The sequence below is a fragment of the Syngnathus floridae genome, chromosome 2 (genome assembly GCF_059516105.1).
Source record: "Syngnathus floridae isolate MCC-2025c chromosome 2, RoL_Sflo_1.0, whole genome shotgun sequence".
Classification (NCBI taxonomy): domain Eukaryota; kingdom Metazoa; phylum Chordata; class Actinopteri; order Syngnathiformes; family Syngnathidae; genus Syngnathus; species Syngnathus floridae.
The window spans coordinates 7,109,762-7,124,544 of NC_142414.1; the positions used below are offsets into that span (position 1 = coordinate 7,109,762).

A 14,783-nucleotide genomic window follows, 5' to 3' on the forward strand; every position below is an offset into this window, starting at 1 on the left:
GTCTGCCAGCGGAACCACAACAGTTTGTGAGTTGCCTTCCTTCCACTCAAGTGGTCCTTTTATCAGCATTGAGCAGAAGTTCCGCTTCCCCTGCCTTCCATCTTCAAGTGAGCAGCATGCAGAGCACTTTCTGGCCCACCTGTCTTCCACCAATGACGCTTCAATTGCAACCTTGGGTGTCTTTTTTTGCAGCCGGTCAAGTCGAGGAGGTCGCCGAGCGCATCTCTAACCTTGCCAACAACAAGTCTTTGAAATCCAATGGAATGAAACAAATTTAATTATTTTCCTAAATGAACTGATTGGAGAAGCCGTTGCAGACCGGTAGATAGGTCTCGTGGATCTTTACGTGGATCCATGTCACCACTTTGCAAAATTCCCCCAAAAAACCAAAGATAGATAAGATGGCGCAATCTGAAGTTTTCTGCCAAACATTATCTTGATGGAAACACATTGAAATAAATGCCGGCTAAACGGTAACATTCGGCCAACTGTGTTTTGACGCTTCCTCATTTTCTGCCACTGGACTTGCGATGTGTGAAAACCACGTGTGATAGTTTTTATCAGAAATAAAACAGATCAAGATTCCTTTCAAGGTACGCCCACTTAGTTCCTCTTTTGTTTTTCTCTCTGTCTCTTTCTCTTACACGAAATGTCTAGGCGACTTATTTCCAATCAACCGCCAGACCGGTATTTGAAAGGAAAAGAAAAAAAAGCTGCCGGGAAAACTTAATGGAGGCAAACAAATAAACGGGACGGGAGGAGCGTGGGCGTCTACTGCGTCCAGATGCCAAAGGCGCCGGCCACTGCTGCGGTGGCGCTAATAACACGCTTGCGGTGTCGCAGCTTGAGTCAGGGGCGAGCCACGAGCGCGGCCCTGGCCTCGCCGGGAAGGCCTTGCCGGAAGCGCTCGGGAAATCCCTGGCTGGCTCGATTCCGGGTAGACGTTCACCTTTTCCCACAATTGCTCACAAGCAAGCCGGGTTCTTTATGTTATTCTCAAAGTATGATGTCATTTACTAAAAAGCGGAAGCATCTGTAAACAAAATGGTTGACATTGAGCTATCATCCATCACTACTTTGGCCGGGGTGAGCTTAGACTTTTGAAGCAGCGGGTTCTATCCATGCTCGGAGCGGTTCTCTCAAGTCTTTTTTGCCAAAGGATGGGAACGGAATTCTCTCCCTCTCTTCCTTCTTTCCCCTCGCTCTCCCTGGACGCCAGGTCGAGGAACAATGCGTTCTTTCTTACCTGTACATTCCATTTGTAGGTCTCAATCCCACCCCTGCCCTGCCCAGGCCGAAGAAGTCTTCTTCTGACTCCAGGTGTTCCCTCGTCATACCTTTTGCTTCAGGAGCATTTTGAAGGACACAGCTTGTTTTTTTGTCTTCTGTGGCGAATGCATATTTTGGTAGGTATGGTCCATGGCGGCAGCTTGTGGCTTTGTGGTTTGTCATGTGGGCAAGGGGGAAATTTGGAGGTTGGGGTGTAAGCGTGCTATTAAGAAGCACTTTAGAGGAACGTCGCCTTTGAGCCATCCCATTTTTGCTGCTGTGTGTCGCTGAGCGCACGCAGACACTCACACGCATAGTCCGCCTGGAGGAGCCCGGACGATTTTTGTTGTCCAGGGCAGGATGATGCCCATCAGCTGACCCACGTACGCAATGTTGCTCAGGTATGTCGCTTCCCTCTTGTCGTTTTTTAATTCATCAAACTAAATGTGGCTTGATGGAGGACTTTTTGCATCATCATTTCACGTTCAATTTTATTGCTGGATGTTTTTAGGCACATCATTGCCATGACGCTGAAGTTTTTTTTTTTTTTGTTGGGACGTATTTCAACGTATAAGTATTTCAACATTTCGGCGACCTTGAGTGCCTTGAAAATAAATAAAATGTATTATTATTTTATTATTATAACTTGCAGGCGCTTTTAGAAGCTATTTTGCAAAGTGTCGCCTTATCTCCTAACAGGCCATTGCGTCTCTTAAAAACATTTTTGCTCAATATTTTATCCACCGGTCACAATTCTACAAAGCTTTCCCAATTTTATAATGTGAAGAGTTTATATTTAAGCTAAAAAATCAACAAATTGTGTGTGATATAGCAATCGCAATCAATCATGACAACGGCTCAAATCTAATATTAGCAAGTGAGCAGGTCGTTTCGACGCAGTCATTGGTTGCTCGTCCATTTTGAAACATTTGGACGAGAGTTTGCACAACGACAAGTAGCAAGAATGCGCCGACTGACATTTAGCATCGGTGGTTACGAGACTGTTCCAAAAAACGTTTACAGTCTTCCAGCAGGCCTCGTCCGCTGTCGCAGAATATTCTGTTTCCCTACAGATTGTCTTATCACCGGTTGGCACAGCTGATGGGCGGAGTCAACTGTTTGGGAACATTCGTGTGTTCCAGAAAGCCTTCATAGAAATTAAACTGCTAGAAATGAGCATGCTTGACCTCAAGGAGGAGAACGAAGCGGACAAGACACGCCACCGCTGACATTGCAGTGATCTTGTGTCTTTTTAGCATATCTCTGTCCTGATAGTAAAGAGTTGGTGATAATCGGATATGTAATGATAAGTGAATCCTTACAAGGTTGAACTTCTGCAACAAGAACGTGGCCTAAATGTGTTCAACAGCAAACTACGTGCCCCCGCCAAGGAGGACCTGCGAGGTAGGGGTTGTCAAAGACTTTGGATTTACAGCTTGCCCCCGCGTCGACACTCAAATATTTTTTGCTCTCTTTCAAGCTACTGGCCTTCCCCTCGAGCAGAGCGTGCGGCGGAGCGCCTGCTCATTTCCTCAGCGGTCGAGCTCATGGAGCGCAACATTCGCAGACAGACATGGACGCCGCCTGGCAGGAGTTGATGGCCATAACAGAGTTGCAGGTGACCGCAGCATTTGCATAGGCCCTTTTTTTTTTTTTTTTTAAAGTTTTTAGTATATGACTACAAAACAAAAAATGGCCACCAGACTCGTTCGGACTACCGGCCTGACTGCTTGTTGTTGTTGCAGGGCTTGGAGACATCTGCCGACAGCTCCTACCAAACAAGCCAATACCAAAGTATCGAGCCAGCGCCTCTGATGGGCGCATACGGGCCCGCTCCCCGCCATTCTGCGGAGCCCGCCGCATTTGAGGTGGGCCCGGCCGACGCGTACGACGGAGGTTACTCGGAAGGTCACCGCGCAGAGCAACTCTATGAGCACTCGGGACCGCAACTTGATCAGACGATGGCTCTCGCGGGACAGATGGGCTCATCGGAAGCCGGTCGAGATGACAGAAGGCCTAACGGCGGTGTGCCCCGTCGCGCCATGTGGACAACACGCGGCCATGGTTCGTTTGCTCATTCGGCCGATGATCTGGAGTCAGACTCTGGACTCTCGCTGGGCTCCAGCCCACCTTTGGCCTCACCGGAAACTTCTGCCGCTGGTTTAATGGCGGCCTACAGGGGTTTGGACATGTCCATCGCGTGTGACGGGGAAACGGGTGGTGGAAGACCACCCAACTACCAGACAGATTACCAGAGTCGCTTTGACGCTTACCCGCCAGAATCTTATTTCGCAGCCCAACCGCATTTAAGCCATTCGCATTTCAACATGCCGAATCCCGAGCCAGCCAAAAATCTGACTTTGGGTGACCTTTACCGCCCCGAGTCAGCCAGCAGAGGGAGCTGGCAACACACCGTGCATTCAAAAGCTCAAGGAGCAGTCCAGACAGCAGCCAGCAAGGATGAGAGGCGGGCGGCGGCATTGAAGATCCCCTTCCCGATGGAGAAGATCGTCAACCTGCCAGTGGATGACTTCAACGAGTTGCTGACGCAGCACACCCTGAACGATGCCCAACTGGCGCTGATCAAGGACATTAGGCGCAGGGGCAAGAACAAAGTGGCAGCCCAGAACTGTCGCAAGCGCAAACTGGACAGTATCATTCATCTGGAAAGAGAGCTGGCTCAGCTGCAGGCTCACAGAGACAGCCTGGTGCAGCAGAGGTTGGAATTCCAGCGCAGCTTGACGTACATCAAGCGTCACCTCAGCCAACTCTACACCGAGGTGTTTTCTCAGCTGACGGATGAAAGCGGACGACCGTATTCCGTCGACGAGTACTGCTTGCAACAGATGGCGGACGGCGAAACCTATCTGGTGCCTCAAACGACATTGCGCGAGAAACAATAGTGCAATTCGAAAGGAAATGAGTGTTCGGGTCGGGTCGACGCTCGTAGGGAAAAGAGCGTTCATGTCGGGGTGACGTCGGGTGTTTTATTGTGCATTCAAGTTAAAACACCACCTGTTTATGAAAATAAAATTTATTTTAAAAAAAATGAAACATTGGTCTCTTCAGATGAATACAAAAATAAATAAAATCTGCAGTCGTTCTCCAGAATCCTGCAAGAGAAACACCCCATCAGATGAGGTCCAGGTTCACGACAATTGGTGTAATTGCTTGAATTCAAAGTGCAATTTCAATCCCAAAAAAAGGCAGAGCATCGCCGGTTGTACCTGATGTAGCCATTGCTGGTGATACGTACGATGTCGTTCCGCCTTGGTCAAACTTGTATGTCACCTGAAATTAGAAGCACAAAGTCAATGGAATCCAGCGGCCGCTGAAACGGATCGGCGGCATGCAAATATTATGTCTCAGGGATGGTCAATTTCATGAAAACACTTTAATCATTACTGTGCCACACATCTGACTACCACATGGACATGATCAAGCAAGGTGTATGTTGAGAAGTCTTGTCTTACCTACACAGGTAGCATTTAAGCCTTTGGAAGCTGCTGCCTTGCTAGCCTCAGGCTTCTGTCCTCACCCTCCCCTGCTTCAACGCTCCTGGCGACGATTGCTACTTCTCTCCCTCAGCTGGCTTCCACGGCTAGCCTCACAGAGCGCATGTAAGCTAGCGTGCCTCGGATGACCTGCGTAGCAAGCGCGAGCGAGCCTTTTCGAACCCCTGTCAGCCCTCAACCGGTCGAGGCCTACCGCGTGGATGCTCTGTCATTGGGCTCTGCTCGTGGTGCTCCCCAGCTGTATGCAAAAGTCAGCCGGGCGGCCGGCCCTCTTCTCAAAACCACTAAAGGAGGCTAACAAGAGTTTGTAAAAAGACTGAAAGTTTGTTTATTTCAGCTCAACTTGGATGCAGTTACAAATAAAACCAGAGATTAAGGACAACATATCTACATAAAACCCTCATTGGAATGCTTGCTTTCCAGAAACAAAATTTGATAAAACAAAAATCAAAACACAAAAACGCTTAATGGAACACCACCCTCCATTTTTTTTTTTGTTTAACCTAGTATACATCTGTCGCAGCGGAAGTAACCTGCCACGTGTTTGGCTGAGCAGATTTAGGAGGTACACCTGCAGCTGCCCTGTCACTTCCTCTCCTTGCTCTCCTCTTGCTGTCACTTCCTCTCCTAAGTACTCAGCCCTGTTGAACAATACGGAACATTGTTAACTGCGCGCTGACTTCATAGGACCTGAAATCCTGAGTTTTTTTTTTTTAAGGTTATGAGCACCGAACAACGGCTCCCTGTTACTACAAAGACTGGAAAGCCGGTGGCCACGGAATCAATACTCACCCCTTTTGTCACTTCAAAATCGCCCTTGACGTCCATAGCCACTGTTTGAGTTTCCCCCATAGCCACCTTCAACACAATCAACGTGCACTCAGTCTATATAGAATAACGCCATGATGGTATTGAACTATCCACTCACCATAGCTCCTGCTGCCGCCTCCACCGCCGCCGCCAAAGTTGTTCTTCATGGGGCCAAAGTTGGAGGACTGAGAATCATAGTGACCCATGTTGTAGCTGCCACCCCCTCCGCAGCCTGCAGGATATGGCGGCACGGGATCATTTTGCAGGCCAAATGCCACACTGTTCCGCCGCCAAAGAAAACTTATCTACCGTAACCGTTGCTGTCGTAATTATTTCCGCCGTAGCCTCCACCGCCGCCACCTCCCTGGTTGTATCCTTGGCTATAGCCGCGGTTCCCTCCATTGTTATATCCACCTCCATAGCCTAAAAACAAGATGCCTTTTCAGTACAGCTGTGCGGCAAGTTCATCTCAACCCAAAAACTGCACACTTACCTCCATCATTGCCGTTGTAGTGGTTGTCACTATATCTACCTCTGCTTCCTGGAAGGAGATGGGCAAGTTAGCGATAGACAACACTCTGCAGTCACAGCGGTGTACCGTTCGCTCACCCTGGTTGTAACCTCTGTCGTAGTCATACGGCCGCCCGCCACCGCCTCCACCGCCGCTGCGTCCGCCTGAAAATCCTGTTGGACATTTTGAAAAAGATTAGAAAGACAAATATTGAGCAGATGATTCATGCCACGCGTGCAAGCGGCAAGTACCTCCTCCTCTCATTCCCGAGGACTGCATATCCTGTCGTGGGAGGGCCTTTCTCACTTCGCAGTTGTGGGAGTTAATGGTGTGATATTTCTGAACTGCGGGAACAGAAACGTGTAGTCTACAAACATGTCGCATACAGCCGTCCATTCCGAGTCACGGTCAAAAGTGCACTTACTGACGATCCTGTCCACTGCATCGTGGTCATCGAAAGTCACAAAACCAAAGCCCCTCTTCCTTCCGGTATTCCGATCGTTCATAATTTCAACCACCTCAATCTTGCCAAATTGCTCGAAATAGTCACGCAAGTGTTGTTCCTCAGTGTCCTCCTTGATACCACCAACGAATATTTTCTTGACTGTGACATGAGCGCCCGGTCGGTTGGAGTCCTGCAACAGGAGAAATCAATCAACACATCTATCTATCCACCAGCCCGAAAACCATCGACAATGTTGGACTACCTCTCTGGAGACGGCACGTTTAGGTTCAACCACTCTTCCGTCCACCTTATGAGGACGAGCTGACATAGCAGCATCCACCTCCTGTACTGATGAGTAGGTGACAAAGCCAAACCCCCTGGATCTCCTGTTGTTGGAATCCCTCATGACCTAAGCGGCCGACACAAGAGATCATTTAAATACGCTCCTGAGAAAACAGTTGAATTCAAATTAATTCACTTACCACACAATCAGTAAGACTACCCCATTGTTCGAAATGGGCCCGCAAACTTTCGTCTGTGGTTTCGAAGCTCAATCCTCCGATGAACAGCTTGCGAAGCTGCTCTGGCTCACGTGGAATCTAAACAGTAAGAGAATGCATGACGGCGGCGTTCAGCGAGATGCAGAGTAACACGGGGCGTCTGCGCAGTTTTATTTGAGCGTGTCGGGAGAGACAGACATGGTTCCGCGTTGCAGTCAAGCGCTGGGTGGGGGAGGGCGAAAACGCCGCCATTACGCCACAATATGGTGGCGGTAGGCTCATGTATTGCTGACTTAAACTCACTTCCGAAAGATCACCCAATGCAGCAACGGTGTGATAATTTAGTTGCGACTGAGTATAAACAATTTTAAAAAGCAGTAAATTTCCACGATGGGAAATCCTACGAACAATAGAGCACGAGGCCCGGGCTCCTATAAAATGGCGGCATTGCAGTTCGTGTCGCGCATTCAAATTGAAGTAACGCGCACAATATACGGATTGCCAACTGGTTCATTTTCTCCATCTCTCAACTACTTAATAACGACAAGGTACTCACATCTTTAGACATTTTGCACGCAGAGTAACTTCAGCCGACGCGCTTCAATTTCACTGAAAAAGGTGAACCGCGTCAGGCAGGCACGCCAAGACTGCCTCTCAACAGTAGAATAAATAGTTACAGATCCACCTCTTTGGCTCAGCGATTGGTCAGGGGTTCCCGCTGAGGTGTGGCGTCACTCCAACAAGAATATTTATTGGACACAATCTTGTCAATCAACCATGAGCTCCAATCGCTATCGAGGTAGGCGTGGCCGCATTTTCCGTACGACCCAAATATTCGAGTGCATTTTCTGCATTAACGATCGCGTTTGCAATACATATTTTAATCACAAACCAGTATATACATCTATACAAGTTTTAAATGTCGGTCATTTGCGATTGAACGTCATTCATAACGACATTTGGTTTTTGGTGGGGACATGCGCATCGCTGTTATTAGAGTTCATAAGCTACCATAATTACTGTAATGTCTTATGTATATGTTCCCTCGCTTTCTGGTTCTTTCGTTTTTCTCCCCTATTAATGATGTATTAAGCTTCGACTGATGGTAATAACAAACGGTATATAATAGTTAGGGATGAGCGGATGACGGGCGTCCAATATAGGTCAGAAGCTGGCTGAGGGGCGGAGACATTCGTTCATTGTGAGCTTTAAGGCGCGCTTTTCACGCACCGGGACAAGCAAGCGTACAGTACCTTTATGTGGTCTCGGCTAAATGCTAAGTTAGCCTCAGTCGCCCTTCACAAACAAGCAGCTCCCCACCTTGCTATCGGTTAAGACTGATGCTTGTTGCGTGAACAAGGTAAGCAAACGCGTAAGCGTGTTGGCGCGTCGTCTGTTAGCTAAGCGTTCGCAGGCTATCTTCGTTAGCACGTTTGCTTTTGCTCCGTTCATTGATTAGCACGCCAACTAGCTAGCGTTAGCATGGTATCGCTATTTTACGTCTTGGTGACTGAAATAGAGGGCTTTAATAGTTCTGCTCTAATGTTTTTCTAGCCAATGTTTAGTTTCTAGTGATCCCCGATCAAACAAATACCCGTAAATGTTGTTGTCGCAATGCTAACCCAGAGCAGAGTTAGCCATTTTTTCAACTTGGTGGCTTCTCTAATGTTTTTGTTCCCTCATCACCTGGTTAATTTTGATCCCACTTGTGTACTCGTCAGACTGTATATTATAATTTGCTGCTATAACCAGTGAATTTCCTCACCGCGTTAATATTCTTCGTAGTGCCCAGAACAACACGGAGCCCTTTTATCGTTTTAAACCACTCGTGTTTCGGTTTAAATGTTAATTTTCAGGAAGTGTGCCTTCAAGTGAACGTCATTGAAAGCTCTTCACCAACCAACTTTACAATGGGCAAAAAGTCTCGCGAAGACGATTCCTCTTCGTCGGATGAAGAAGAGTATGTTGTGGAGAAGGTGCTGGACCGGCGGGTGACGAAAGGCAGGGTCGAGTTCTTTCTCAAGTGGAAAGGATATTCAGAGTAAGTTCATTTTTATTTTATTATTATTTATTGTGTGCACCCGAAGAGAAGGACTGAAAAAATATCCTATTTACAGCTGCAATTACTAATGATGTTGACCATTGATGAATGTTTTGATTTTTTTATTGACAAATAATAGTGAAAAAAAATCTTTCTCAGCCATTGTCTGAGACACCTAAGATATGTCAAATAGGCGGTGCAGAAAATGCTCAAATGTAAATTAAGATTCACTAACTGGTTTGGCCCATAACATGTCAAAAAATAGGAGAACACGCACGGCAATTGTTCAGTTGGTGTTAGAAGTTGTGATTTGTTCTCAGCAAGCACAACACATGGGAACCAGAGAAGAACCTGGACTGCCCCGAGCTCATTTCCGAGTTTATGAAGACTTACAAAAAAAGTGGGAGCTCAACTCCAAGTAGCGCAGCCAGCAAGCCCGGCACAGCCCCCTCTCCAGGACGCGCCAAAGACTCCGGTAGCTCCAAGAAGAGGAGCTCGGACGACGACGAAGACGACGAGGGTGGAAGCAAACCTAAAAAAAAGAAAGAGGTAATGATGCCGGTGACACTGCCACGATAGATTGAGCTTTTTTCAATATGGTGGGCAAATATTAATTCCTATCAATTTTTTTTCCATGTTAAGGATTGATGTTGCTTTGTGTTTCAGGATGAAATTCTAGTGGCCCGAGGTTTTGAGAAGGGCCTTGAACCAGAGAAAATCATTGGGGCAACTGACTCGTGTGGTGATTTGATGTTCTTGATGAAATGGTACGCGTTACACTTGCGAGCTCATCTCAGTTCGCCTTTTTTTTAATCTGACCATAACAAGCACTTGTAGTTTCCTTTTGCTTCTGTGCGCAAAGTTGGGAAACTTTGACGTTGGCCTGTTACTTCAATTATTGCAGCCTTGAACAACTTTGGCTAACAATCTTTGGGAAAGCTTGCGAGGGGGAGGTGTTAATATTTGAAACAAGGTATCTTTCCCGAGCGTTTTTACAATCTGGATAACCTTTTGTCCAAGTGCCGGTCCTTGTAGCGGAAAACAAAAAAGCGTTTCAATTGCGCCCAAAATCATAACACTCCGACAAAATCTCCTTTTGAGCTCGAGCCCGTCTAAGACGACGGGTAGACCCCGGATCGATCGCATGAAGGCTGTTCCCGTCTTTGATTCTCAAATGAGCGAGAAGTTGACGGTGACGCTTCTTAACCGTGCTCAACCGTTTTTGCCTCCCACAGGAAAGATTCCGATGAGGCGGACCTCGTGCTCGCAAAAGACGCCAATCTCAAGTGCCCGCAGATCGTCATCGCCTTCTACGAGGAACGCCTCACCTGGCACGAGGACGGCGACAAGAAGGAGAAGGACGCCGTCAGCGTGTGAGTTTGTTCGCCTCCACGGGAAAGGACAACTTCTCCGCCACACGGACAAGCTTGAGTCAGACATTTTTACCCCCCCCCCCCCAACTGCATCCCCACACGCTGTACATTGTCCGACAAAGACGCTCATACAATGGACACAGACCGCCAACCCTCTTTAGACCAATCTTTTTGTCATCGGGTGTCCCGTCGCGAATGAGAAACTGCTGCATCAGTCACCGCCGGGCGCGTTTGCGCTCGCTGCCACCTTGTGGATGAACACGGTGACGCTCGCCATTGCCGACGATAAGTCGGTGCTTTTCATTTCCAAATATTAGTCCTCAAATCACGTCACTTTTAATGGGTGAATCATGATTTTGATCATCGTGACTCGAAGCTTTAGAATGTTGCCTGATCAGGCTTATCCTGCCTTCATTTGATTGGCAACTATTCTTCAGTGCTTCCTGTCATTTTGTCTTCACAGATACTTTCCAAGATGGGTGACATATTTTAAAAAGTGGGTGTCGTGTGTCCCAAAATAGTTTTTAGGGCCAAATATGTTTTTAATGAGCTTTATTTTACTTAGCAACAAAGCCTTCAGTAGTTCTGGCGTGACAGTCTTTTTACACTTTTGTTTTTCTTAAACATTGCAGACTTTTTAAACAAAACGTGAGCCGTTCCTTTTGTGATGTTAAACAGAGTATGGCAGCATACTTCAATAAATTGTTTCGATGTTGAATTTGCTGTTGGTTTTGGGTTTTTTCTAATCGCAAACATTACCAAGATGGACACCCTTACAACCGCTGGGTTAAAAATTGAACCGGCCCAGAAAATTGGGGCATTTTGACACAATTGTGGGTTGTTTTTTGCAAAAAAAAAAAAAAAAGCAACCAAGGAGGTTCGGTTAAGTCTTGTGTGGGTTCCATTTTTAATCCCAAATGTGCTTTTTTTTTTTTTTTTTGACCCAGCAATGTATGTATTCAGCTGGTGGGCTTGTGCACTGTAAGAGGGCAGGAAACCAAAACAATAACACATAAATTAGATGCAACAGTCAAAGGAAAAAAAAATGTTGAGTACACTTTTTTTTTTTTACGGAGGAAATGTCTTGTACCAGCCTATATCACCAGCAGGTGTCACTGTTGGACAAAAAGCATTCATTTTTTTTACCTGCATTGCTTTCCGGCGTAATTTAAGGTGGGTGGGTTTGCACGTCAGCAACGGCGTTCATCTGATCCAGTAAATGCCTTTTTGCGCACTGGCTGAGAATCTAAACACCTTCCGTTTTCAGTTTAAGTCATTTGAACCAATTAATATTTCACCAATTACAGCCCTAGCTCACTCAAACTAAAGTCGGCGTTGTGTATTTGAATATTTATGTCCCTTATTTTTGCTTTTTGGATCCAAAAGTAAATGGCAACAATCGTTGACCCACGAGTCCCGCAACAGCTCCAGCCCTTCCCTTTTCTCTTAGTGCCCTTTACAGTGAGCACGCAGGCATGCATACAGAGAGCTGCTCAGTTACACCTAAAGTGATGGAATTTCCCGAGCAAAAAGCCTGTTCTGCTGTAACGACGATGCAAAGGTCACTAGTAAATTTGCAGCCCTAGGGACCGTTAAGCTGGGCAAAGGGATGAAACAGCAGGCTGTTTTATGGAGCTTGGAACAGCGCTGACCATGAACCCCGGCTGGTAGATTTGGTTGGGGGTGAGGGGGGGCTGCTGCTCATGCGCGGTAACAACACATGTAGCGGCACGGAGCACAACCGACTATTGCTTTACAGCTAAAAATGTCATGTGTGGCAGAGACATGCTCCATTTGGCATTATAAGACATTTATGCTCAACTTTTTCAACACATCACGTGAGAATAGTCGTTGGAAGAGCTCATCCAAAGAGCCTGTGTTGGATAGATTTACCTGATCCATAACCATCATGCTAAAACAACAAAATGAAAACTAATGACATTGTGAATGTCTGCTTCAAGGTCAAAATAAATTTCATGTTTGATTTTCAGAATGTGGCCAGAGTGTAAATATCTGCAATTCTTTGATTCAATAATAGTAGTTGTGTCTTTGTTAAATTTCATTCAAATGCATTTCATGGCCTTGGGCCGTGCAGAACCACCATTGATAGGCGTACGTGGGTCTGTTGGATTTCATGGCAGCCCTCGCACTTCCAATACACTCCCAGCAGGCCGTGCAAATGAGTTCCTCAGGGCATGATTGGCCGCAGCGGCAGAAGAGGGCGGCCAGCTCCCCCAACGGCGCATCACACCAGATGAGTGTTTAGCAGGGGAGGAGACTGTGCAACAATGGCACTGCCACACACCGTGCCGTTTTGTTTTTCAAATGATGCTCATCAATGGAGGAGCTGGCTTGCGTGTTACTGTTGGCGAGCTCGTTGCTTGCTGATATAAAGCGTGGTGGCGATGACTGGTGCACTGAGGTGTGGCAAGGCCATTGCCATGTGATGCTCTAATTTGGGGAGCCATCACACTTGATGTGCATGCTCCCGGGACCAGAGAGCCAGTTGGTTCCAAATGCTCCTCCTCCAACCCTCTGCTGGCTCGGTTCCCCCTTCAGCAACCCCCACCCACTGCGGCACCACCCCCACTCCCTCATCTCGCCTCTCCACCAGGGGAGAAGAGTTATGGCTGCCATAAAAGGCAGGTAATGCATTGTTAACTAATTCTGCCTGCTCAGAGCTGATATATCCTCCGCTCTAAATCTCAGCGCTTCCAATAAAATGCAAATGCTAATGCTTGCCCTCTATGAGCTGATATCATTTTTAACAGGCCAGAGGTAAACGCACGAGACAGCCAGGCACGAGGGACCGGGCCTGGCTGACGAGGGTTTTGGGCATCTGGCCTTTCGGGACCTGGCTGTCCACGTGTGCAGAGGCGGCCCAGGCTACCCATGTGAGAATGAAACGGCACATATTTTACAAGCTAGCTAGCCGTGTGCAAGCGCCATGTGCTGGAAACGTGTCTTTCAACAGCTCTTTTTTTTGTGAGTGCAAAGGTATTTTCAGCTACCAGTTTGCCGCGGATCATGCAATGCATCATATCTCCATTTTAATTGTAACGTCGCACTTCATGTAACCTTGGGCTTCTAACTATTGATCCCCCTTCTCCATTTTCAATTATCCTCTGCCTTTTTTCTGCCAACCGCTAAGGGATAGTGATTTGTGTTCCTTCATATCTGGAGGCTTGTCCAGTAATTAGACCATAAATTAATTTGCAGAAAGAGAGACAGGGGAGGGGGGGGGGGTGGTTTAGAGTATTAAGTAAGTCCACTCCGGCCATCGCACAGTCCCAGCGAATCGCAACAGTGTTTTATTCATTAGGAGATAATTGGATTACAAATTGGAGCGCCATAACTTTTGTCTGCCTGCCTGTTTTTCTTTCAGTGAAAGGCGCGCTGTTGCTGCTAATGATGGTTGCTAAATCTACTCGAGACTTCATGTCGAGAAATCATCCGCTGGCATAATTGTACCCAATTACTGGCAAGACAGCAGCAGCAAAAGGATCAGGAAAAAATTGGCGCAATTAACATCCAAACGTGTGAACTCGGCAGCGAAATGCGCTCGAAAGACACACAGAGCGTGGCATGTAGCAAACGCAACTCTTATTTACCGCACAGGCAGCTCTATAAAAGGCAGAGGCATCTCGATGGCTTTTAAATTGCGGCCACGACGCTTCCCCGAGAGATGAGCTCATTGTTCCCCGCTGGCAAATGACACCATGCGATTCGGGCTGTTGCCGCAGCGTGTCTGACGACTGCCAGTGCCCATTAGACAAGCTCAACATCCTCACGATTTGTAATTAGGAGTCAAAATGACACCGAGCGAGATGGGAACGCATACTGTAAAGCCTCGTTGGCGCCAGATTGAAAGGAGTCGTTTGGATTTCCAAAAACGACTTCCGCCGTCACACCGCCGTCTGGTCAGAGCTCGATAGAGACCAGGTCAAATGTGCCAGGTCGGCCCGTAGGAATCAAACAAATGGTGGAACTTGACGAGTGTGCTGTTTTTTGTTGTTTATGAGCCAACTTGCTGGGTGCGTCCAATTTTTAGGGTGTAGTGAAACAAGCATTTTTTTGTTAGACTACAAGCACTACTTTTTTTCCTGAGGTTGGCTAGTTCTGCAGCTTCTACTAAAATACGACTTGGGGTGGCCAAAAGGTGGTGATAATGAGCCAATTTCTCAAGCACCAAAAGAAAGCAGAAGAAATGGAAGCAAAAGTACAAGTGGTGTGGATTAAAAAAAAAAATCATGCTGATGTGAGAAAGCGTTTGCCTTAGGCCTCCAATTGAAACTGAAGGTCAAGGAATTGAAGGTCAA

At 47.1% G+C, this 14,783-nt stretch overlaps 3 protein-coding genes across 5 annotated transcripts; 2 read left to right on the plus strand and 1 right to left on the minus strand.

Annotated features, from left to right (window-relative positions):
* The first annotated feature begins 988 nt into the window (after nucleotides 1–988).
* On the plus strand, nucleotides 989–4,323 carry nfe2 (nuclear factor, erythroid 2). 2 transcript variants are annotated; one of them, XM_088367103.1, is made up of 4 exons: nucleotides 989–1,670; nucleotides 2,343–2,673; nucleotides 2,750–2,887; nucleotides 3,015–4,323. In XM_088367103.1, exons 2-4 carry the CDS (start codon nucleotides 2,626–2,628, stop codon nucleotides 4,170–4,172), a joined length of 1,344 nt encoding a protein of 447 aa, XP_088223229.1. In that variant the 5' UTR covers nucleotides 989–1,670; nucleotides 2,343–2,625; the 3' UTR covers nucleotides 4,173–4,323. The 2 variants fall into 2 exon arrangements, with proteins under 2 accessions (XP_088223229.1, XP_088223219.1); XM_088367093.1 differs by having other exon boundaries at nucleotides 990–1,670; nucleotides 2,595–2,673.
* Nucleotides 4,288–7,754, minus strand: LOC148401445 (heterogeneous nuclear ribonucleoprotein A1-like). Of its 2 annotated transcripts, XR_015855429.1 has the most exons (12): nucleotides 7,607–7,754; nucleotides 7,033–7,149; nucleotides 6,813–6,959; nucleotides 6,530–6,740; nucleotides 6,357–6,449; nucleotides 6,204–6,278; nucleotides 6,088–6,135; nucleotides 5,904–6,017; nucleotides 5,713–5,826; nucleotides 5,577–5,642; nucleotides 4,497–4,560; nucleotides 4,288–4,382 (listed from the first exon to the last, which is right to left on the minus strand). XR_015855429.1 is itself a non-coding variant. In XM_088367117.1 (11 exons), exons 1-10 carry the CDS (start codon nucleotides 7,616–7,618, stop codon nucleotides 5,590–5,592), a joined length of 984 nt encoding a protein of 327 aa, XP_088223243.1. In that variant the 5' UTR covers nucleotides 7,619–7,753; the 3' UTR covers nucleotides 5,089–5,425; nucleotides 5,577–5,589. The 2 variants fall into 2 exon arrangements, 1 of the variants encoding a protein (XP_088223243.1); XM_088367117.1 differs by lacking the exons at nucleotides 4,288–4,382; nucleotides 4,497–4,560 and adding an exon at nucleotides 5,089–5,425 and having other exon boundaries at nucleotides 7,607–7,753.
* A 373-nt stretch (nucleotides 7,755–8,127) lies between these two features.
* Nucleotides 8,128–11,182, plus strand: cbx5 (chromobox homolog 5 (HP1 alpha homolog, Drosophila)). Its single transcript, XM_088367137.1, has 5 exons — nucleotides 8,128–8,410; nucleotides 8,907–9,091; nucleotides 9,412–9,640; nucleotides 9,758–9,858; nucleotides 10,327–11,182. Exons 2-5 carry the CDS (start codon nucleotides 8,961–8,963, stop codon nucleotides 10,466–10,468), a joined length of 603 nt encoding a protein of 200 aa, XP_088223263.1. The 5' UTR covers nucleotides 8,128–8,410; nucleotides 8,907–8,960; the 3' UTR covers nucleotides 10,469–11,182.
* The last annotated feature ends 3,601 nt before the right edge of the window (nucleotides 11,183–14,783 follow it).

Coding starts and splice junctions, on each gene's coding strand:
- nfe2 (XM_088367103.1), top strand. CDS start 2,626: ATGTGTTCAACAGCAAACTACGTGCCCCCGCCAAGGAGGACCTGCGAG. Junction 2,674..2,749: donor CGCCAAGGAGGACCTGCGAG/GTAGGGGTTGTC, acceptor CTCTCTTTCAAG/CTACTGGCCTTCCCCTCGAG. Junction 2,888..3,014: donor TGGCCATAACAGAGTTGCAG/GTGACCGCAGCA, acceptor TTGTTGTTGCAG/GGCTTGGAGACATCTGCCGA.
- LOC148401445 (XM_088367117.1), bottom strand. Junction 6,450..6,529: donor TGCAGTGGACAGGATCGTCA/GTAAGTGCACTT, acceptor CTGTTCCCGCAG/TTCAGAAATATCACACCATT. Junction 6,018..6,087: donor CTACAACGGCAATGATGGAG/GTAAGTGTGCAG, acceptor TCTTGTTTTTAG/GCTATGGAGGTGGATATAAC.
- cbx5 (XM_088367137.1), top strand. CDS start 8,961: ATGGGCAAAAAGTCTCGCGAAGACGATTCCTCTTCGTCGGATGAAGAA. Junction 9,641..9,757: donor AACCTAAAAAAAAGAAAGAG/GTAATGATGCCG, acceptor TTTGTGTTTCAG/GATGAAATTCTAGTGGCCCG. Junction 9,859..10,326: donor TTGATGTTCTTGATGAAATG/GTACGCGTTACA, acceptor TGCCTCCCACAG/GAAAGATTCCGATGAGGCGG.